At 44.0% G+C, this 25,167-nt stretch overlaps 1 protein-coding gene across 2 annotated transcripts in view; it reads right to left on the reverse strand.

Annotated features, from left to right (window-relative positions):
- Positions 1-25,167, reverse strand: part of LOC147693064 (solute carrier family 26 member 6-like) — a 222,609-nt gene that overhangs the window by 72,132 nt on the left and 125,310 nt on the right. For both annotated transcript variants that reach the window (XM_086939311.1, XM_086939312.1), the window contains exons 12-16: positions 24,344-24,439; positions 18,261-18,367; positions 12,625-12,694; positions 10,486-10,578; positions 4,280-4,414 (exon numbers count right to left, since the gene is read on the reverse strand). In XM_086939311.1, coding sequence (XP_086795437.1) covers positions 4,280-4,414; positions 10,486-10,578; positions 12,625-12,694; positions 18,261-18,367; positions 24,344-24,439 — 501 coding nt within the window. The remainder of the gene's footprint in view (positions 1-4,279; positions 4,415-10,485; positions 10,579-12,624; positions 12,695-18,260; positions 18,368-24,343; positions 24,440-25,167) is intronic.

Below are 25,167 nucleotides of genomic sequence, written 5' to 3' on the forward strand. Positions count from 1 at the left end.
GGTCATTATACATTAAAGTGAGATTAAAGGTATTAAATGTGTAAAGTAGAATTTTCTCCCTTATAGGAAACCCTTATCACCTATCCACTGCTAGCTCCTGGTCTGTCAGGAGTAAATGTGCCTGTGGTAAGTCAGGTACATGAATAGTAAGTGGTGTAAGAGTCACCCACTCGATTACTCATAGAGCGTGGCAGAGGTTTTCACCCGGTTCATTGCAAAACACTGTCATCGTATGCACGCCAGGGCCCAGTGCGTGGAAAATTTGGTAATCTAGTGAGCCGGGTGACCCGCGCGCTCTATCAATGTGACTCCATTAATCTCCCAAATGACTTTAATGGACTCACATTCCAGATCCACTCAACCTTCCTAATGACTTTACTGGAGTCACATTCCACATCCACTCAACCTTCCTAATGACTTTAATGGAGTCACATTCCAGGTCCACTCAACCTTCCTAATGACTTTAATGGAGTCACATTCCAGATCCACTCAACCTTCCTAATGACTTTAATGGAGTCACATTCCAGGTCCACTCAACCTTCCTAAAGACTTTAATGGAGTCACATTCCAGATCCACTCAACCTTCCTAATGACTTTAATGGAGTCACATTCCAGATCCACTCAATCTTCCTAATGACTTTAATGGAGTCACATTCCAGGTCCACTCAACCTTCCTAAAGACTTTAATGGAGTCACATTCCAGATCCACTCAATCTTCCTAATGACTTTAATGGAGTCACATTCCAGATCCACTCAACCTTCCTAATGACTTTAATGGAGTCACATTCCAGGTCCACTCAATCGCTCTGTTGACTTTAAGGAGGCAAACCCAACTCAATAGGCAATTGACATTCCTGATTCAAGAACACCTAAAGGACATTTATCGATCTATGAAAACTGATTACTGGCATTCATCTGAGGTGGGTATGCACGGACTCAATGTGAACAACTCGGAGAATGTTGAAGGCAACATATACCAGTAAATGCGACATTGGTTTTGCAATGCACAAGTATTACAGAACTGCTTTTTCTGTGCACATGACTTACTCAACATTACGTAATATCCACCATGCAACACGAGCCTTTAAACAACCTGCATACGAAATAACTCCCAGAAGTGTGCAAACAATACAAAGTACACCAGTACTTCAAAGTGACACTTGTAGGTTTACATTTATATACAATTAATTTACATTCAAATGCAACTCCTATGCACTTTTTTACACATACACACAAAGGCATGCTACCGCAGTAGTAATGTTTATGCACTGTGTTTTAAAACATTAAAGAATTTAAAAGTTTCTCTATCTTTTAAAACCAATTTACCATTGCTCTCAAAAATCTTGTTAGTTGGCATACATTTGTTAATGTACTCACATTTTATTTTTCCTTAATGTTTCAAAAATGGCATTTCAGCTTAAACTGCCCTGTTTCCTGCCTGTGGACTCTTTAAACCCAGTGAAAACATTGTCTGGTGTACTCACCCCAGAGACCACAGGTGTGGCTTAGAGGTGGACTGCATGAAATTCTTTTTTTTCTGAGAAATGACAGATAAAGTCCTATTTTGGGCGTTATCCCCAAGGCAGCCAATTAGGGGGATTTCTTGGAAGGTGCAGCTGTAGAACATATACATATATATATATCCCCATGCCTCATGGTTGCTATCTGTGACAAAATGTCAGAAGTTACAACATTTTTAATTCTGCTTCAGATGTTTGCAATCTTCCTCACTTTCCCTATTCTCAAGTTTATCAGCCGCGGACACCCTAAACCCACAGGACTGCGTCAATTATGGAATTTATGTTTCTGCCAAGAATTCCCATAGTTGCAAAAAGAACAATTGATGGACAGAATGCAGAACAATGGCATACATTCACCCCAGTACAGACATCTGGGCCTAAATCCATCGTTTTTTTGCACTCCACACCACCTCAGTTCAAACATGGCCATATGTAAATCAGTCTGACCCTGTGCCTCATGGGAACAGTTTAGCCCGAACTGCCAGGCCAGGTCGTCCCTGGACTCGAAACAAGCATCCTAGGACCAGTTTCAGGGTTTCACCCATCATCAGCCAGGATAGCTTGACTCCAGTGGCATGGAGGGCACAGGACCCACCTCTGGGCATAACCGTCTCACTCGGAGTGATAAATGCAAAAAGAACAATTGATAGACAGAATGCAGAACAATGTCATACATTCACCCCAGTACAGCGATCTGGGCCTGATGAAGGGTAATACCCAGAAACCGGTCCGAGGATGCTTGTTTCCGGTCTAGGGAGGACCTGGCTTGGCAATTCGGTCTGGACTGTTCCCATGAGGTACAGGGTCAATACTGATTTGCATATGGCTTGGTCTAAAATGGGGTGGCATGGTTAGCAAAAGAACAAAGGATTTAACCCAGATCTCTTGACTGAGGGTGAATGTATGATTCATTCAGAATTCCGTCCATCATTTGTCTGCGTAGCACAAATGAATTCCTATAGAGCACACATTTTTCCCACCCTCCCCTTAACTACGCATGTGACCCCAGAAATTGATCCTTCTGGGTCTGAGTGTAGGAATATCAGACATGTGAAGGTATGTACTGGTCTTCTAGCTTGAAGTAGCACTCAGACCTTTTCTATGGATACTTTTCAAACCTTGCCTCATTTTCTTAAGAAATAACTCAAGAACTGTGCAGGTTTCCTCTTGCGGACAGCTCGGGCTCTCATCTGCCTTGTGGCACACTCCATCATCTCCCTCGTTTGCCTTGGTCCTCACCTTGTTCCGCTTTTTACCTCTGCCCCCTTTCCCTTCTGTCTCGATTCTTGCTCCCGTCTTTCATCCCATGGCCATCCTTACTCCTTGGTCCTTCTCATTCATAATGGGTCTCACTCCTTTATATCAACTGCAGTTTGCCCAGTCCGCCCGCAAGTCCCCCCGCTTTTAGTTCTTTCAAATGTTCACCAGGAGAGTCAATAGTAATAATTAAAAAAAAAAGAGTAAATAATTTAACATTGTTTCTTTGAATCCCAAGTGGCCAGTCTCATTCACTGTCTTCAATTGACCAAGCACAAGTTATCCTGCTGCCCGGGGAGATATTCCATGTACACTCAAACTTCTCCCCAAGACGCTACAATGTCAGCCTGCCTACCGGACCGGCCATAGTCTCATGACCACATCAAACCCTTCAAAACACAACCTGCTGCTGTGCAATTAGGCAGTCGAGACCATTGCCTAGTGGACTTCAAGGATACCCTGGTGCACAAGCCATGATGGCGGGTCCATCTGCTTCCTTGGCCTCTGGCGCTCTGCCACACGTAGTGAGAAGCCACAAAGCCAGAATCAAGACTGGACAATAGAGCCCTCGTCTTTCTACCAAACCCCTGTGGGAGATAAAAGGCAGTACAGGCAAATATTCTTCTCAGACTTAAAGGTGATCAACTAGCGCAGAGTAGTCTTGAGGCCTCACTGAAGGCTGCATGCTGTTATCCACCCCACACTCAGTCTCAAAACTCCTACTCACGAGGTCTTCAACCAGGAACATCTAGTTATTGAACATTGCTCTCAGTGAAACCGCTCTAAAGGCGATGCAAGTCTGACCTCCTAGTGCAGGGTATCAATGAGGCCTCATGGCAGTGCTAAATGCCGCCATCCATCCCACACCCAGTCCCAAAACTACTACTCATGAGGCCGTGAAACTGAAACATCTAATTATTGAACATTGCTCTCCATCAAGCAGCTGTAAAGGCGACTCAGGTCTGTCCTACATTTTACAAGATAAAATAAAAGTAAGGAGGCGGACACTGGCTTGTGATGCAATGTTTGCTTCTTATGGACTGTTGATACCAACGAGTAGTGTGTTGGTGGTTTGGGAGTACAAATCTAGCCACCAGAAGGTGCGCACTGCATTCCAAGTCAAGTGGAGGAGCTTGCCAATACGCTAACATCACTTCAGCAAAACTCCAGAACATCAGTGTATCACGACAAAGACACCATCACAATGATGCAAATACCATGACCTGCAGAGAGGATGGCAAAGAGGGTGGCAGCTAGGGCTAGTGATGGAGTAACTGCTTCCATGATGGTGAGGTTCCTTGTGGTTGTAGGTCAATGTACTGGCAAATTACATAGTAATATGTAAGAGCGCCACTATTACCAAGTGTTATGGACACCGGTAAAAGTATGGTTTAATCTATGGCACACAATCATCTCTCTGTGCTTGGCTTATAAGGCCAATGAAAACCTACAATGCCAAACTTTCCGCAGGCCTCAGAATGTCCGGCACCAGCAGCACTCACCTTTGTCAGCCTGCGCTCCTTCTCTTTCTTGTTCTGCTCTTTTTTAGCTTGTTTTTCTGCTGTCTCTTGATCCTTCTTCAGTTTCTTTATAGCTTTCTTCTTCTGCTCGATCAGTTCGTCAACACAAAATTCACACTGAGGATAAGAAAGAGATCAAATCAAGACAGTTTGAGCTCCCTATAATCTCTCAACTTGTCCTACTATGGGCGAAGTCGCCTAAAGGTGAAGCCCAAGGTCCTCATTCTGAGTTGGATGGAGTTGGGCACAGCCACATATTGGCCATGTTCTCACTGTGGCAGACTCTTGGTTTCCCACCTCACTGAAACTGGGAGAACAGGGTTTCTAATGGCAGGGCCTCAGCTGGTTCTGCCATCAGAAGCTCAAGCCTTCCAAAGGAGGGCCATCAGGACACAGTGACGCTCATCCCACCCTACTGAGGCGGGGAGGATCATCAGAGGTTTTCTCCTACCTGCGTCAGCCATGACAGGCATTGTGGGTCAAGGCAGGCAGGCTACTTGTGTTTCACTGCACAGAGGTGTCAGAGCTATTTTGGGACTCAGTTTGTGAAAAAAATGCAAGGCAGGCCAGAAAAATCAGGTGCACTTAAGTCTTCTGCCATATCACACTGGCAGACGCCCTTAAGGCTTTGATTCCTGCCAGGGAAGTGGGGATCTCCAAGTATAGTGGATGGTCTACTACCGGTTGGGGGAGGGATGGTCTACAACAAAGAAAGAGGTCCAAAGGCAGGATCCGTACAGACATTGTGGGGCAGGCAGGCTACCCAACGTACTAAATGAGGCCACAATCCTCCTTACATTTGTGTAGCGACGTTGATGCATGTGCAGTTAATTCCCTGCACTGTCACTGAAAGATAAACACTACTCAATGGAGATCAAGGGGAATTGTCCTGACAAGCAATACCGTGTCCTGGTCAAACTATGTTAAAAACAACAGGTAAACCACAGTCATCCATGTTCTACTATGGAGAAACCACGAATAACCAAAGTTTGTCAACAAATAAAGCTGAGCTGAAGTTCATCTGGGATGCTCCTGCTCTCTACCAGACACACACATTTAAATTGCTCAATACTTAACCCCAGGTGTCTCTTTACTGTTTCACTTGAGAATCTGCATAGGCTCTGCAAACAGTGGCATTCTAATGCCCCATACTGGCCAAGAAAGTGTCTGCCAGAAAGCTACAGCTGGATCAGGCCTTTTGAGAGTTATTTAGCTGTTTACACTTGTATCGCATACAACACAATTCATAACAATACTTGTAAATCCTAGTGAGTGGGGAGAACAACAGAGCTGTTAACAGAATGGAGTTGCATGACTGGGTGACGTGGCAAGGTTTAGCGTGGAAAGATAGCATGTGAGGCTGATGCAAGTGGTAAAAATAGGAGGTTTTTTTTTCAAACAGACATTCCGCTGAGTGTGTGGAGTATGTGGGATGAATGGGAAGTGCAGAAACTGGGATCAGCGACAGAGGAGAGTATCCTCTTCTCTTTCATTTTGGGTATCACAAAGAGATTATCTTGGTAGGAGCATGACTTGCAGTGGGGTGGTAATGTATTTTTCCTGCATATATGAGGGCGGGCCTTCCATGCATTTTATAGGTGAGGCATATGGCTTTGAATGAGATTCTGAAGTTTATTGGGAGCCAGGGTAAGCTTTTGCATTGTAGGGTGGTGGTCTATATTTTTAGAATATTGTAAATAAGGCTGGCTGCAGCATTTTTTTTTACAAGCGTAAGGCAGGCAGAGGCCTTTTTTCTGTGGCATACCGACCTCTGTGGATTAATTTAGGAGAAATTCATTTGAAGAAATTTGACCATGACCACTGATCCTACCTGTTGTTTAGGCTAGGATAAGCTTACTATAGTCATTACTTTTTTTTCTGGATACTTTTTTCTACAAAGATTCTAGGCGTATGGCAGAAAAGGGGCAATTTTTATTCATTTTGTCCTGGATTCTGTGGTGTTGTGTTCCTTTGCTTCACACGTGTTAAACAATATGTCAGTGGAATTCTGGAAGCGTGGTTCTTTGATGATTGTAAATGTCAATTGAAGCTAGGCCAGAGAGAGGAAAGTGCTTGTACATTGCTGGGGCTCTTATTAAAAAGAATATTTCATCACTTCACCAATGTGTGAAATTTTAGATTTAGGAACTAGTGTATATCGACGAACACAAATGCCAACATAAATAAGCATTGGGAAAGCCAATAGGTTGCGCCCATGTGAGAGCTATTGAATTTTGCAATGTGTTTTAGCCATGTTGTACACCAGTGTAACTGCTGTTTAGCAAGGCTAAATGTTAGTGGTGTGGGGCAGATTGAAGTGAGGTACATTGGGGTAGTGTGAAGTGAGGTACATTGGGGTAGTGTGAAGTGGGGTAGGTTGGTTTAGAGTTGCGCGGAGTAGGATAGATTGGGGTAGCAAGTAGTGGAGTATATTGGTTTACAGTAGAGTGGGGTAGATAGGGGCAGGGTAGAGTGGGGTTGATTGGTTTAGAGTAAGTCTGAGCAGTGAACTCCGCTTGTGGAGTTTGCAGAGTTTTCCGCACTCCCGGTTACGTGAAGCTCGCGGAGTTCCAAAAAACCCTGCTACACGTAGCACAGTTTTTTTCCAGCTCGCATTCGTCAATGTCATCTTGGCGAGCGCAAGCGGGGAAAATCCACCTCCCGGCGAGATGTTTCTTCGTTTACGAACATCAACATCAAGTTGGCGAGCGTGGAAAATCAACATCCCGGCAAGATTTCTCAACGCAGCCGGTCAGATTTCTCATTGCAAGTGGTTGCGTATGCTTGCGACCGCTCACGTTGAGAAACCGTCAGTTCGTGTTGAGAAAGCTGCCGTTCTTGTAAAAATCTACTCGAGCGGCAGAAAGGAAGCAGCACCCACTTGCACTGTGCATGGTGCAGTTTGTGATGATTGCACAGTTAGGACAAGCACCTGGCACTGAAAATCACCACAAACGGCATTTATCTAATGCATTCCGCTACTCGCGGAGCTCCGCGTAGCACAGCAGAGTTTTTGTTATACTTCGCTGAGTTCCACGTAGTTTAGAGTGGAGTGACGTAGACTAGAGTGGGGCAGGTTGTAGTGGTGTAGAGTGGAGTAGGTTGGAGTTGTCCTCGGCATTACTTGCTGCCCATTCCAACCATTACTCAGTTCACTGCCGCCCACAATTGTGGCTACCAAAAGTGTGCTGCCCACATGTGACTTTCCCCAACCACTATCTCCAGTTCAACCTTTTATTATTCCCATGTGGGCACCCTAGAAGCTGTGATAGTATGCCCCAATTGAGTGGCATGCTACAGTTGGATTTGAGAATCTACTTCAGGATTCAAGGATCCTGGGATATGAGATCTATTGCAAGTTTCAAGGAGCCCAGGGTCAATAAACGCCACTCCCAGGGCATGTCCAGTTTATTGGCTTTCCTCTGTGTTAGGAAGATGCGGCTGCTTGAGCTCTGCTCTTCTATGCTCCTGGGTCTGCAGGCGAGACAGACTTCAAGCTGGATGCGGAGCTCACCTGCTCAGATGTTTTCTGCTTGTCGCACATCTTGGAACTTCCTCTGCAGCATTAATTGGAAAATCTCCTTTGGTTCTTACAACTCTTCGACCTCTTCCAGTGCTGTCCTCAGAGGCCTTAGGTTAGCGATTAGCTAGGAAAAGTTAGATTAGTTTGGCTTGAGAAACTACTGTTGGGTTCTTAAACTGCCCCTTGCACCTATGTCCTGGAACTCTGCCTCTCCTACCAAGTTGTGGTGTAACAACCTTCTCTTAGGCCTTTGCAGGGTTACTGACAAGTCCTGCATGAACCCTGGTTTCGGTTTAGTGCCTCAAGGTGCGGAGCTTTAACAGCTGTGTATATTACATCCGAACAAAACCAGTCTCACTACGATTCGTATGGCTCTTGCAAGGTAAAGGAACAGCACTATTGATACATTAAGTGCTCAGTATAATGCAATTGTTGCTAGGGTGATTATTGGGTATTTTTTCAGTTTCTGTAGAATTTTATCATGGAATGAGAAATCAACGTAAAAGAGAATAAATACATGCAGCTGAAATTGATATGCACTAGCAGCGAGTAACAGCAGTCTTGGAGTCTGTTTGGCCCAAAAGAGCCATCACTAGAGGGACAGCGCAGAACACCCAAGAGAGCTGCCATTCAAGGAGACGAGCTGTGTGGCTACAACCCGACAAAGTCTCTTCTGTGCCTTCGCTCATATCCTATCCCCAGTCCCCTCTCTTAGTCAAAAGTGCTGAGTAGAGTCTTGCGTGCTTTTGGTACTTTTGATAGGGAAGAAAACTGGTTGGTTCCACGCTGTCCTTGCAGCAATATTCAGAGCTACAGGTTAGAGGTGGCTTGACTCAAGTAAAAGCCTTTGCGTTCACCGTACCTGTCAAGAAGCTGGACATGATTCTCCTGCACCTTCCTGCGCCCTCTCCTCACATCTGCCCAAGGAAGAGTCTAGGGAGACATAAGAGAACTGTGCGGTGGCCTCACACATCTTCACGCTTGACCAGGAAGTGCTTGTGCAAATGATGATCACAGGGTGCACCTTGTGCCACACTAGAGCATGGTCCAGGGATGATTACGATTACTATTCCGGCATATGGGCACAGCAATTAACTTAGTTCACAGTATTGGGAAGCCAGTGCTCCCTTGTAGACGGAGTTAAATAAATCTTCCAACAGAAGCGTTAACCTATGTTGGAAACCACTGTCCTCCACATATTGAGTGCTTGAAGCTTATAAACATGGCTGCGGTTCAACCTTTCCAAGTGTTCCTTGCATCTGTATGTGGTCCTTCTAAGCAATGGTAAGAGTACTTTTTAGCAACTGTGGAATATGACACATTCACCAATCGAAAAAAGAAAATGTAATTACATTCCCTAAGTCCTTAACCATTATAAGTGTATAATGAAATACAAAAAGCTGTACTAGGAGCTTGGGATAGCAGTGTACTAGAAAAGTATTTTCTGTTGTGGATACTTAGTTGCACCAATTGTTTGTGTAGCTAATAATAGGTGCACATTTTACAATAGAAAATAGGGGAAAATAAAGTTTGTAGATGACTGCTGTAGCATTCCAGTAGCATTCCAGTAATTGGCTACTGGGTATTAACTGATGATTTGGTAAGCATTACTATGAACTGACCAACCAAGGGCCTGCCATAAGACAAATGGGGGCCAGGGGTCATCAAATATGTTATAAGTACCAGTGGTCCCTGAAACTTTTTGTGCACAAACTAGACCAAAAAGAGCACTTTTTGGAAAGTTGCGTGAAGATTTGTAAAACTGTGCCACAGTTATTAACAACACAATAAGCCCATTTCCTAAGGAAAAGCTGGCTTAACTAGAACTAGCCAGTGGTTTCTGAGACTGGGTAAAATATATGTGTGCGTATATATTGTACATTATTATATACACACAAAAACAAATAATGGTAAGGTTAAATCTAGGGTATAGAATTGAGTAGTGGTGAAGGGTGGTAAGGGTAATTTTAGGATTTAGGGGTGGGGTTTTGGCAATAACTAGTGGTAAAGGAAGGTATAGGTAATTTTCGGGTTTGCAGATAGGTAGTAGAAAAGGGTCATTCTAGCGATTAGGGGTGGATAGGTAGTAATTTACGTTTTTATGCTTACCATGTGTGGTAAAGGCATGCATTGTATTGCCATACATCCTTTTTGGGGGAGAAGAAGGATAAAAACAGCAATGCACTTTAGTATCACATAATTTGGTGACAGATATTGTAAACCTTTTAGGCTTGTATAGCCGTGACCTCTATGGAAATACATTGTTCACCCAAAAAGTTTTTTCCAATAAAAATGATATGTTAAAGAAAAGGAAGATTATTTGAAATGTGCCTATAGGAAAATACATGTATGATAGCAGATTATCAAGCACAGAGAGTTAACAGTAATAATTTAGCTTTGCAAATGCTAGGGTCTGTTTTGGGCGAGAAAAGTGGGCATACAAATGCGGACCCACACATTATTCTAAAGAAATCCTTTCCTATACATTGGAATGCTGTTTTTATCACACAATAGGCTTCTTCAGGACTATGGTCTAAGCAGGCACGCATGAACTCATCCTGGCGGTAGCATGTCGCGCCACTTTTAATTGGGTGGAGGGGCCAATGCTTGCCTGAGAGGCTTATCCAAATGACATTAAACAACATTACTAACCATATTCTCTTACCTTAGCCTTTAATGCCTCGGCGTAAAGGTCAGCATTAGCGTAATGGAGGGTGGCTGAGGAACGGAAGATCTTAACGCCGGGAATTTCTTTAGCCTAAAAAATAAAAATAAATAAAAAAACAAGAAATGAAGTAGTAAGTGGAAATTGGGTAAAGAGGGAATAAAAATGAGGGATGAGATATCGCTATGCTAGATTTCCATTAAGGGTGGATTAAACTCATATAAATTGCTGTAGATTGTTAATGTGAAATAGCAAAAACAATTATGAGAGATCACACAGAATGATATGAGGAGTGTAACCATGCATTAACTGCTATTTTCTTAGTGCGAAATGCATCCTTGCGTCCAAAATTAACCAGAGGATGTCTTTTGCAAATACCGGTATTTGGTGATTGAGATGTAGGGGGCCTAAATTTTACAGAATAGGTAAATTCACTGATTCGGTAAATTTACAGATTCTGTAAATACCGATTCGGTTAATTTACCGAATCGGTAAATCTATATGTAGGTGGCACTGCAAACAGTGCCACAGGCCCCTAAGAATTCGTTATTTACCATGTAATACTATTGCATGGTAAATAACGAATTCCTGTGTACATGCACATCTGTGCATGTACACCTGTGCCATGTGGCACACAGACATGCCCTAAGGGCATGTATGTGCGTCACATGGCACACAAGCCTGAATCAGGGGTGCAACAGGGTGTCAAAGTGACACCCTGTCCCCCTTGTCAATTCGGTAATTTTACCGAATTGGTATTTACCATTGGTTCCTATGGGCCTCAAGGCCCATAGGAATCAATGGCAATTACCGAATCAGTAAATACCAATTCGGTAATTACCGAATTCTACAGATTCGGTAAATTAATCGGTAAAAATACCTACGTAGCATTTACCGATTTGTAAATACCGAATCGGTAAAATTCGGTATTTACGAATCGGTAAATGCCATTTACCTACATCTGGCCCCAAGTCTTTCCGTTGACTCTTTTGACCTTATCATATCCAAGATTGAGACTTACAGGCAACTCCGTGGCTCCTGGAGTAGTCAGCGTCTAGTTTTGCAGGTGACTCTCGTAACTCTGGGGTAGCTACAATAGAGACATACAGGTGATTCTTTAGCTCCTTGTGTAGCCCTACAGTTTAGGATCTAGTTTTACAGGTGACTTTTCTCACACAGGGGTACTCTGTGTCCCCCCCCCCCCCTTTCAGGGGATTCTGTTGGCCACTGGGTAGTCACGAACTATCCTCAAAGGAGACTCAACAGATCTTGTGGTAACCAGGATCTAGTCTTATGTTATGTTAATAAAGTTTATAACGCGCACAGCTACTCAAAAGAGTGTCCCGGCGCAAGCAATAGAGCGGAAAGGCAGTGAAAAGGACTCAGAAAAAGGGTAAAAACAGTCAGTTAAAGAGGAAAGTTTTGGTCTGTTTCTAAATTGGTTGGGATCCTGCAGGCTGCGTAGGTCAAAGGGGAGCGAGTTCCAGGCAACCGCAGTGGTATAGGCCAGGGAACTGCTACCTGTCCTTTGAAGGCGGAATCTTGGGGTGATTGCCCTCAGCATATTGGAAGAGTGCAGTTGCCTGCTAGAGGCATAAAACTGGAATCGCTTCTTAAGATAGACCGGACCGAGATCGTAAAAAGAAGTATGAGCCGTAAAGAGCACGCAAGGACCTAGTCTTACTTGTGACTAGAGATCCAGGAGTAGTAAGGGCCCAATGTAGTTTTCAGAATCACACTTCCAGTGGTGCTTTCACCCTCTACACCTGAGCGAGGGAGGGGCCTCCTGAATGTTGGCCAACGCGCTACAACTACCAGTCTTCCGGAATCCGTAGCATCTATCCTGCGGTACTACACCCATCTAGGCATCCCCAACATTAACCTTTTCTCACAACAATCAGTGAGCATTACTTTGACGCCGACTGCTGGGCTAAGACTCTGTATGGGATGATACCAATAGGTTGCTCCTGTAAGCAACATCCAAACACCTCTCCCTAGTTACCAGTACCGTGCCACGATCACCACCACACCTCAGATGGCCTTCCCACAGCAGCTCCACAGCAGTCGGTGACAACTCCACACTTAACATAGAAATATTGAGAAGTTTTTACGATTGACCACACTGAAGTGCGCTTTCACCTGAGGGTATTCAGCTATGTCTCTGTAGATTGTAGTTTCAGGAATCTGACCCAAGATCGAATAGCGAGGCCTGTGGGAAAAATAAATAAAAATCATCAAATAGAGAGCTTGTATCTTCAGACTAGACAAAAATGAAGTTCCTCCTTTTATTCGGAGAAATCAGTAGTGCGTTTTTTCCTAAGCGCCTTGAAGTGCGTATGCTGCTCTTCAGCTTCAAGTCTTTCAACGAAGCCCCTCATCGAAGCACTTCCGGATTCACTGAAAAAGGCCAGACTTCAGCTTAAAGTGTGAATTACCAACGACCTCATTATAATCATGGGGAACAAAGCTGGAATTGGAAAACATTTACTCTGGAAACCCATAAATTGGGGGCCAAGGTGTGGCAGAGTAAAGGGCGTGGAGTCACGAGGGGCAGAGCTTGAAAAGCAGAGTTTGACACTCAACATATACATTTTTTTTTAACTGCTGTACACTTACCACAGACTACACCACATGTACCATAACGCTACACCTTGATGTTAGAGGGGGTGCGGCACCCTTGGAGATGCACCCCATATTTGTTGGCACTGCACAGTAGTCTGTGCCTTCTGGGAGGAGGTCTCCAAAATCTTGCATAAGGTCCTAACATACCATATCCCTTTCATGCCAGAGGGGATGCTGCTGGCCCACAACTCTGAAAGCAATGACGAATCACAAATGGCACATGAGATTCCTGGGCTTGAGAGCAGAAAAACTGATGATAGTCTATCACTGGTAGGAGGGCCGAGTGCTTCGTATTCGACCAGTGGTACTATAGTTTGGGACTCTATTGGCCACAGAACGTTTGATATGAATGACACCCATCTCATGTTTGACATCAAATGGAAACCAGTTAATGAGTGACTCAGTAGTGGCCCGTCCAATTCAGAGAGGAGAGGAGTTGACTTAACAGCTAGTGCGGTCAACCTCGAATCTGGGAAAATGGGTTCGAGTCTCGGCAATGACGCTGAACATCCTGTGATTCTGGGCAAATCACTTAATGTCTGTGTGCCTAACCCCCCCAAAAAAATGAATGTGTCCTCGTGTAATGCAATTGTTGCTATGTAAAGCACTCTGATACCCAATTCGGGTCAAGTTCGCGCTATATAAAACTTTGTAAAAAAAAGAATTTTAAACTCTCCCGCTGCGCTGGAGAGCCTTGAGCCTCTTTCACTACTGTTGCAGTGAGGAGTCACACCCTAGTACGTTATACCCAAACCCTTGGTGGAGAGGTGGTACTGGGACACCTGGGGGTCAGCGGAGTAGGTAAGAACCCCTTTCTGGAGGGGGAGGGACACTGATAAGGGGGAACTACAGAATCCAAGCTGGCGTTCGCAGTGTCTGGGAAAATTGAAGGGGATTATGGGAACGGAACCTATGTATTCTTATTGCACTGAAACCACAACTTGCCTGATTTTTTATTTTTTTTAACTTTATTCACAGCTGCAGTATTCAAGATTGTACATCACAGTTACCAGTATCAACACACCAGCTGATGTTTTGTATTTTCACCCCGTGCATATCCCCTTATCTCGTTACAGTGGTACTAACAGGAGACAATAACAGTAATAACACACAATTCTTTCGCATAGGCTCCTTAGCATCAGCATCGTGAGAATATACATTAATAGTGTCCGAACATTCCTTTTCGCACCCACCACCCCCACCCTCTTGCTTTCTTGAACTTCCCGTCCCCTGGCAGTTTAACAATTCCAACCATCTAGAGGGGAATTGGACTTTTCTGGCTATTGTAGGCGTTAGAGTATGCTATATCTTGGGGTGTTGTAGGTTATGATGGGAGACTAATTCCCTGGTCAGGTACCCGCTGCCTGGGTTAGGTCCTCGCTTTCCAGTGTGATGAGCATAGCCTCCCATTCCTGGGATATGGGGAATTTCCGGAGACCATGTGTTTCTTCCCTCCTAAGTGTTGTCCCCTCCGCCCTCCCCCACTTAAGCACTTCTGCCTGCCATAGGTGTATCCCGGGTGGTCTAGGGTACTTCCATCTCATCGTTATTGTCCTGAGTGCTAATAACAATGCCAGGTCTAGGAGTTTCAATTGTGCTTGACTTGCCTGATGCCTATGGTGGACCCCATCCTTGGATAAAGGAGGGATGTGTTTGTTGACCGCTTGTTATTCATACAATGTCCATAAAAAGATTTTAACAAAAAAAGTACTCTGCTGCAAATAAATTGGCAACAAGGACATATTTTCCAGTAAATCTGTTCTAGAATAAATAATTGGTTACAAAGAGGCTGCATTTCGAAATATCGCAGATGGTTACACCACCTGCTGCAGAGATTGTTGTGTGTCCAGCAATTTTTGGGGAATTATAGTAGCAGGAAGACTCACCTCTACAGCTCCTTGTGTGTTTATGGATGAAAGAGAGAATTTTTTGACCCATCTGGGTGGACTTTGTTGTGACTGAACGGTCTTTTTATTCTTAATATGGATATTAATAGAACACCCCAGTGATTATTTTGGTAGTGCTCCCTATTGTAATTTTTCTTTTACAGTAAACAAAGAATACTCAAAACATTTTACCCGTATAGGAGTACAAGGGTATGCTCTACAAAGGGGGCTTTGCGCAGACTGGGGTCGGCACTAAAATAAAATATTCTGCAGCTTGCGATGCATTAGAGGCAATTTTTGAGATGGTGGCTTCAAAGTGCTTCAAACCACACTAAAGTTCTGGATGATGCAATGGCATATATACCAGAAATGCATGCCCTATTACTTGGTCATCAGAATGTCGATCTGACTTTTCCCACGCTTATTGTGTCAGACTCTGCATTTTGTGTGCAGGATTTCACTGTAGATTTGCCATATTGGCACCAAAATAGATTCAGAGATTCAAAGGATAGATCAATATAAAAGTGAACAATTCTGAGGAAAGGCAGCGGTTCTACAGTACAGGAATCACTCAGCCCAGCACATTTCAGCCCATAAAAGTTAAGGAATTAAAAAGCTGCATGTGGGTTGGTGGGGTCTCTTGTGCGGTTAAACAGAGGGCATGACAGACAGCTAAAGAGATAACCAGGCATTGGAAGGCACGAGTTGGTCCAACAGGCGCTAAATGGCACAATGAACTTCTGAAGTGGGCCACGGGGGAGAGCACCCTGCGATACCAGCTGGCGAGGCGACAGCAGAATGAGAGGGCGCTAGAAGTTGCATTGGAATGGGAGACTTTAGTGCAGGCCTTGCGAGATTACAGCGCTTCCAGCAATTCCGAGAGTGATGACGCAACACAACCTGAGTCCCGATAGGTGTCCATAACACTGGTTTCTACGCAGTTGATTAAGGTTTCTTTCCACAAGCTCTTCTTACACACACACCACACTGATGGCGGGGCTGGGCGTGGGGAGGGGGGTAGATAGAGGTAGAGGGGAGCGTGGATCGCTTTCATTTTATTTTACTATTATTCTGAGTCCTTTCACACTGAGTGGTTAGTCCCCGCTCTTTCGGGGGACGTTGGGTTGAGTGGGTGTTGGGGGTGTTTTAGGATGATTTAGAAAAGCAGATGAAGATCGCTCGTTTATGTGGATCAACCCCAGCAATCTACCAGATCCCCGTATACGACCTTATCGCAGACGCCGCCCGACCCTTGGGTTGTGGGCTGAATGGCTGTGTATGGGAGGTGTTTCCTCACGGGGGATCTGTTGTTTTTCTTTCCCATTGAAGTTATGTCGCTGATCTATCATGTAACTTTGGCTAATTCCTGCAATAAAAATATATTTAAAAAAAAAAAATGACAGACAGCTAAACAAGAAACAAAACGTCTTGCAAGGGTGCATGCTACTTTACAACAAAAGTAAATGTGTGCAACTGGTTAATCTGCAAATGTAAATGATGCTTGGAAGCCAGTATTGGCTTTAATTGATGCAGGCACTTGATGCTTTGTGATGACAAAGATGTATTCTTTTTTAGAGGTATTTTAAGGATGTTACCATCTGAGCTGGGGAGTGTGTGTTTTTATTGGACAGTTATAAAAAAAATGCGCACTAGGCACAGTCTGACTGTGTATCAATAAATTCTATATTTTGAAAGGACTGTCTGCAACATAAATGTGCATGTGCATTTTGTAGTAGCCTATCTTATAGTCCGTGTGATGAAAGTTTAAATCATGACTTGTATATTCACAGTGCTTTTTTTTACAGGCCGAGACCTCGTAGCACTAAAATTACACAAGTCACTCTTCACCTCTGCAACGACCAGGATTAAATTCTGTGGTTCTATGGTTCTACACCCACAGACATCTGCAATGATCACACTAACCAACAAAGATTTAAGAACGTGAAAAAGTCAGTTTTCCACTGATTAGTAGAACTTGCATTATTATTTTTTATTTAAGGTATCTATTACTTTATATGCAGTTACCTAAAGGTGAAAGCAAAAAATAGTTAAAGCAACTTTTGTTCTTTTTAGTCAGGCATTTGGCCTCACCCCCACGCTCTCTGCTCCTTTGCACTTAGGATCATAGTTCCTGTTTTTCTTTGATGAACTTTGGCTGTCTCTCTTACGATTCTAACAGTGGCACAAAGCGCTCTGATCTGGGTGGAATGGGCACGTTGGCACTTTGCAAAAAACTCCATCACTGAATAGATGCAGAGTTCTGCACCTTAGCATGTGTGAGTGTGACTGAGCCAGGGTCAGATGTGTGGTCTGTCAGAGAAACCTTTGAGTACCTGGGATCTCCAACGCTTTTACATGTGCCTTCCAATTCTCTCAGTCGCTTGAGGAACAGTGCTGCAAACAACAGATGCTTGTTGATCTGGTTAACAGGAAGAGATTATTCAGGAAATCAACACGAAAATAAGGGTCGACCATGCCTGCCAAATTCCTCCCTCCTAACACTCAACAAGCACCGGCAATGCTGCATAGGTCTGGCTTTAATGGGCTAACAAATGCATCTACAGCCACGCACAAATGCTGATTTTGCAGGCACACCTAATAGCCAGACCAATTGGCTTTGCCAATGATAGTTACTTATTCAGGGTTATTTTTCATGTCACTCTTATGAACGTCTTCATAAACTTTTTTCCATGTTGCACCGCCCGCTGGATCAGCAGAACTGATAGAAAGGCTACTGGACTAAAGGTACCTTTACAGTCCTGCCCTGAACTTGCAATTTATTTGTAGAACTCTTTATATACAGCCCACCTTCTTCCTCTGTGTTTGTCATAGATCAAGGACAGCATTTGTAAAAAATACAAAAAAATAGATTCAAAGCGAAGACTCAGCTGAACACTAAATAGAGGCAGCCAATGGTGAGCAGACACAGAACTGTTGATTCATTATCTATTTAGTAACTAGGCAACAAGATGGAAATACTGCCTGTGTACTTTTCCAAGAGTGATTCCCGCCATGTTCTGGTGATACCAGTAACACTACCTTAGAAGACCTTTAAGAGAACTTATGGAGTGCCTCTACTCTGATTTAAGAGGAAGTGTGCACACACTTGCACAGTAAACCTCATTTCAAGGTTTGCCCGCTGCAGGTTTTGAGTGTTCACTGGTAGTTGTGACCCACAGCTGGATTCCTACATGTTCATTACTGCGGTTTTTCAAAATCCACGCACATTCACTTCAGCTTTCTGATATTGCGGGGGATTTTACTTACAACTGTGTTTTGAAGATGACGGTGAGCAGCGCAAACACCACGGAGACAACGAGCCCCACGTCCATGTTCAGCAAGATGGTGGCCACAAACGTCACCGCCCAGACCAGCTGCAAGAGACGGGAGAAGACAGGCTTGAAAAGCGGTGCTCACGTTTAACAGTCATGCTGTGTAAAGTGTTGCATTATGGTGAAGACAGCCTATTTTGTAATGGCAATGTGTTATAGTGCTGTGGTTAAGACTTGTATTTAAATGTTGTGCTATGTTACCGTGGCGCACTACGGTAAGGTGTTGTTTACATTAGGATATGACATGCCATCAGATTTCAATGCACAGACCTGCCTACAACAGGGTGGCTGTGTGCCGCAAGGACACGCAAACGGGGTTTTGGAGCTACTGATGCAGGAGGGGTGAAGAATTAAGCTGCACATGGTCCCTTCTGTCCTGGGTGATTGCTCTAAGCTGGTGGAGGGTTATGGAATTGGCTAAACTAAAAACCCTAACCATAGCCAAGGAGAGGGTGAAAGCGTTGGAGTATTTGTCTGGTGGGGAGGCAGAAAGACGCAAGGAATGTTCTGTGGACTTATTCTCCTTAAGTCTTTTCAGGGCTGAATGTGCTTTTTTACCAGAGAGGCGAGAGCCACCAAATGTGTCCATCAGGGATGCTTGGACATCCGAAAGAAGCTTGGATATCCCGGAGAAGCTTGTAGACCTCATCCAGGCATGGAGCCAAAGTGCCACACTGGTACCCATTGCTCGACCTAAACAGTTGGTCATGACCAAACCAGAATGTGTGCCTAATTTCGCTGCATCACGAACATCCTGAGAAGCTTGAATAAGGGCAGGTCATCCGAGACAGTTGGCTAAACATGCCCCACCGGGTTCCAAAGGGCGTGGGACTAGGGACCTAGAGGACAGCTGGCGTTTACAGGCCAGGAGCTTTTTTTTTTTTAATCAATCTTTTTTATATGGAATTTATATTAAAAGAACAGTCTTACAGGACAGCAAAGAAATGCTGGTCCTTAGCCAGCATGATTGTTTCAGCATGCACACTGATGCGCCCCATGCAGTCCCTCAATGGGACACCGGATGCATGTGAGTGGGGTTGGATGTACTGCTTGCTTTTTGTTGTTAGGGTGTTGAGAAATTCTGTTGAGCCGCCAGGAATTTAGACTCCGGAGAGAGAGTGGCTCCGTGGGTTAGTGCAGGATAGTAGGATCTTGATCAGGGCGTGATCAGATAGGCCCTACACGTGTGTGGTCAATGTAGTTAATAGATGCAGACAGGTGGTGGAAGTGAAGAAATAATATGGAGAGGAGAAGGATCTGTGTACTCCTGATAGGAATGTGAATCTCCCTGCTTCAGGACTGAAGAGTTTCCAAATGTTGGTAAGTGCAAGGCCACTGGTGAATGATGCAAGAGGGGATGAGGATGGGGGAGGCCACCAGAGTGAGTCCAGCCTTATCAAGGTCACTCTTTGTATTACAGTAAGACCAGGTGGGAGGCTAGTAGTGTAATATTGAGATATCCTAAAAAAGACTGTGTTGTCGGCTGTGCCAAATCTACAGACATCGTGGTACAAAAGGGGGTGGTGATGGACGGAGCATCTGAACCAATTAAACACTCACACCCAGCCAACAGATCTGGATTTAATCCATCACCGTTTTTTAGCCCACTCTGCCACCCCAGTTCAGACATGGCCATATGCAAATCAGTCTGACCCTGTGCCTCATGGGAACAGTCCAGCCCGAACGCCAAGCCATGCCTTCCCTGGACCGGAAACAAGCTTCCTAGGACTGTATTTTTGGCATTCCAGACGTCTTCAGCCCGGCTTGCTTGAATCCAGTGGCAAAGTGAGCAAGGGACTCACGTCTGAGCATACACTGCCAACCGAGTGGGAAGGGTATGCTCAAACGTGAGTCCCATGCTCTCCACACCACTGGAGTCAAGCTATCCTGGCTGAAGACGGCTGATAGCCAGAAACCGGTCCCAGGATGCTTGATTCGGGTCCAGGAAAGACATGGCTTGGCAGTTCGGGCTGGACTATTCCCATGAGGCACAGGGTCAATGCTCATTTGCATATGGCCATGTCTGAACTGGGGTGGTGTGGAGTGCAAAAAAACGATGGATTTAGGACCAGATCTCTGTACTGGGGTGAATGTATGACATTGTTCTGCATTCTGTCCATCAACTGTTGTTTTTGCAAATCTACAGATATCAGCATAATGCAAGATCCATACAGCAGCCTTGCTACCACCACGTACTGTCCAGGTTTCTCCATTTTTGTTTAGTTGATTTGTATCAGGAGTGGACTGTGTGGAAGAATTGTTGCACCATATGATCCTATGAGAAGCAGCCTGGTACCCCATGATGGATGGGGTCAATTCACTCTTTGGCTTCTTATGCTTACTCTTGGACTTAATCTAAGACTTAGATCCCAATGATGATATGCCACAAGAACAATCAGGAAGGAGACCTTCATTTAGACTTTGATCAGTCCCGTCATGGACTCTTATGTTTGGCAACGTAAAGTTGGCTTTGCGGTCCTGTACGGCCTGTGGATTCACATGGGTACAGCCATCACAGGTCCTGGGGTCATGTTCCAACCCCCAGTTAACAAAGACACAGGGTCCGGCTTGTGAAAGTCCCTACGTATTGAATCCTGTTGTCTTTGGGGAGGTGACACTTTCCCTTGCACACTGGCAATTGTTTTGATGAAAAATAGGTCTTGAAAACCAAGGAGAAGCTCAGGATCCGCGTCTGGCGGTGTAGAAACAGAGGAACAGACATCAGCACCCATGGGTGGCGCTTATATGCTTGCTCCGCTCGTCACTTCTGGAGCAGTACCATGTCTGCGCAATGCTGCACGATTCCACCTACTGGCATACAGGCATAATGCTTTAAAGTTTCTGGAGCCAGGCAGGCTCCTGGGGAATATTCACAAGGTAAGGAAGGAGTAGTTTCTTTCCTGTCACTCCAGTTCTGTAGTAGGGGTATTTCTGTTATAGTCATGATCTGTGAATAGTCCCGCCCATTTGCGTGGACCCCGGAGCAATCAAAATAGTCTCTTAAGTCGTCTTCTTCTGAAGTCCTGCATAGACACTTAAGAGAAAATGAAAGACAAATAATTAATGAATGAGTGGTTAAAAGTGCCCATCAGAAAATGATGGCAGTGCACCCTTCTGTATGGGCAGATTTCGTAGCATTCCTGGTATGAAACCTATATTTTTAGAGAGGTTTCTGCTGCTAAAGATGAAGACTATTTAGGGGGCTCATTCAGAGTGCCAAGATTCCCTTATTTGGGGAACATACCATCACTTGAAAGTGCTCTGTGTCGATGATGCAGATTCAATCACTTTTCCAAATCTGATATATATTTGATTACAGAATCACAATTTTGAAGAATTTCTAGTTTATGTTAAAACTTGTCGCTCATATGTCTGAATGTGGTGTCCTGATTAGCATAGAAAATCTGTCCTTCATTGGATGTAAATATATGATTGCAGCTTGATCAATCGTGGGTTTAAGAATATGCACTGAACAGAGTAATGACCATGTATTGTCACTGTTCATACTTTCATTGCACAACAGAGCACTTTTCAGATATGGTTAATTGATCTCTTGGTATTGCACCTCTGATCAGGTTCCCAAGCACCTCAGGTATAAATCCTACCACAACTACATTGTAAATGTAGGACTCCTGACCCTGCTCAAGATAATTGGAAAAGGTAAATTTGTGTGTCTAATGCTGAGTAGCTCCAAGTTAGGGCTGTTGTGATCCAGGTAAGTAAAATATGGATTGCCGCTCCAGTATTATGTGATGCAAGACACCGGCAGTAAGCGCCAGAATTTCATGAAGAAAACAACAGGCTGGAAACCCTGCAACTTAGAGAAAGAGGCAACAACCAAAGAGGCTGAAAATACACATGAGAAAGAGATGCATCTGAAACTGGTCAAATCAGTGTAGACCTTTAAATTCAGTGAGAAGAAAAGGAGGATGGGGGCCGATGCGTGTATGAGGCTATGGCAAGTCTTGAACACTTGTGCAGACATGTGTTTACCTAGGTTTCAGGGATAACCCTTTTCAGGCCGATCAAAAATGTGTTACAGTCTTGCGATATGTCAGTCCTAGATATTGTTTGAGACGGCAAGCCTACCACTAGCTCCAATCTCCTAGACCTGAGACTCAAAGAGCATCAAACAAGAGTGCAGGACTTCACACTCTTTGGATCAGTACTGCAGCAAAGCTGAAGACGCTTTAACCTCTTTCCTCATCCTTCTGACAAGTGCTTCATATATATTTTTACCTGTGTGCCTTTGTACTGCTCAGACCAGAGGTGCAAATCGCATTCATCAAGTCTCCATGAGCCTCACTCAGTTGAACCTCACAGCGCCATCTTTTCTTCTGAACAAACTTGAGTCCACGTTAATGCATCCTAAAATGCTTCAATCATAGGTCAGGCGAGAACAGGTGAGCAGGAACATTTGGGCAGGAGATAGACAACCCCAGTTCTCTCTATGTGCTGATCTCTTCAGTCTAGATTGTAACATAGGAGTACAACTTCATATTGGCTCTGTGAGCATAAACTGATCACAGACCATATACTGATCAATATGTTTTGTAACGAATGATAATGGGTGGAATGCTAGCGAAATTTCCAGCTGCTACAAACAACTTCCAAACCATTACTTATTTGGCCAATGTGCCTCTCCAGACAAAAAAGCAACCATCTGCAATTCAAACTTGGTGGTACTCCAATCAGAACAGTCCAGCCCGAACGGTCAGAAAATCTCTAAATGGGAATGCAAGCAACTCCAGACCGGTTCCAGCCTTGTTTGGGCTTCATCACAGGGGTGCAGTTTTGCTCCTGTGGCACAGTGAGCATGGGACTCACTCATGGCCATATCCAATGGCCTTAGCATGTTGCATTAAAACAGCAAAAAGTGATGAGTTGAATGCCCGCAGACAGCTCAGCCACTGGCAATCAGTTGGTGGGCCATTTGGGTCCATATCTTTTCTACGGCATGACTTAGGGAATGTGTCACTCCTGCCCCAATAGAGCTCTGCAATGTAGAAAACAACCGAGTGATGTACTACGTGAGCAAGACGAAGTAAGTAAGTACATTTTTATTGTGTATGGTTAGTTAAAACCTTTACAAAAAGAGTACATTTCAAAAGAATTTATTCCATAAAATTAAAAAAAAATTAAAAAATGCATCTGCAAACTGATTTCCATGTGAGCAAGACGAGTTTTAACCTGGATTAAACCATGTGTAATTTGTCTTACGGATGGGCTATTGTCATGTGCAGTCATAGGACTTGGTCTACTGCACCAGCGCTATAGAAAATACATTAGCAAGGATGCACTGTTAAGTTATTCTGTGTTTACCAAACATTACTGACACACCCACTGATCTTGAACAATGATACTTTCCGTTCATCAAAGCATTGAAGAAATGATGTCAGGGAAAAGTAGTATGTTAGTGTTGTATTGCATGCTACAAGACCAAATGTACAGAATTTAGTATTTGAGGGACAATGGAGCAGGCCGTGTGACTGTGAAAATGTTCATGATTGGTGGACTGAGAAGACCCCATGGGCTTTTCTAAATGTGGCAAACAAGCAAGGAAGGTAAACAAATTTGTACATCACCCAACACATTTATGAAAAAATGCGCACAGAGGACTATACACAGCATTCAAAGCCATGCTGACCAATCAAAGTGAAATGCTGCAGAAAAGCTCTGAAGTTTTCCTGAGAACCTGAATTTATCAGGAAGCATCTTTTACAAAGTAGTCAATGTGCATCCCACCTTAACTCCTTAACTGCGCCGAACGTTCCGCGCTAGTGCGGAACGTTCTATTGCGCGGGCAGGGCCGCGACGGCCAACGGACGTGCGCAGCACTCCAAAGGTATTGCGCGTGACGGCCGTTGGCAGCAGCGATAAGGTTAACGTTCTCCCATAGACTAAGGAATGAGGTTTATGAAAAAAACATTTAGGAAAACATGTTTCAATCACTGTAGGCTTGAAGTATAAGAATCAGAAAGAGATGAGCTCTACCAGCTGACCTCATTCCATCCTCACCAGGTCGATCTGGTTGGTTCTCCAGTAGAGCTGGATATCTGCAAACTGCTTGTACATTCCCTGAAGATTGGCAATGACAATCGCAGATAATACTGCCTGGAAAACAAAAGGGAAATAGAGGATTGAACAAGAGAGGCACCAGGTTCTGATTTATTACCAATGTATTTTTCGAATTTATGATTTGCAAAGTCAAAGGCACCCATTTCTAACCATTAGAAATACATGGCGGAACTACTGTGGTTTAAGATATAAAATTCCAAATATCTCTTGTTGCTTTTACCTTTGATTAGCTGTGTTTAATTCCAGGAGGTGTTTCCACCAGGCAGGCACATTCATACCAGGTACTTTCTTTCACTTTGTTATTTATAGTATAGAATGACCAGTTGGGATGGGATAGAATCTTTAACTGGAACTACTGAGACAAGGCGTGTGTCTTCCCTTTGGCCAACTGTACTTAATGATGGGGAAGGGTCCCTTAGCTGCATGCATTGTTAAGGTGATGGGCAGGTTTGTAGGAAGCTGGCTCTTTATGTGATTTATCAATAATCTGATATGCCGTGTTAAGACTCCAGGGGTTCCCTTTCTCATGGACAGGGCTTGCTATGCAATCCCAAAATGCTCTATTAGGGGGTAGTGTGGTCGAGCAGCCTTAGGCTTAACACAGAGGAGTGTAAGACATTTGCAAATACGCACAATGAATAATAAATGACAACACAACTCATGATCCACACCAATTTATAAAAATAGCAAATAACTTTATATATGTTTAGGCATCAGAGACAAATCATTAAGGTAAGTACGTTTTTAAATGTAAATAATTTTCA

Source organism: Lissotriton vulgaris, chromosome 9 (assembly GCF_964263255.1).
Source record: "Lissotriton vulgaris chromosome 9, aLisVul1.2, whole genome shotgun sequence".
NCBI lineage: Eukaryota > Metazoa > Chordata > Amphibia > Caudata > Salamandridae > Lissotriton > Lissotriton vulgaris.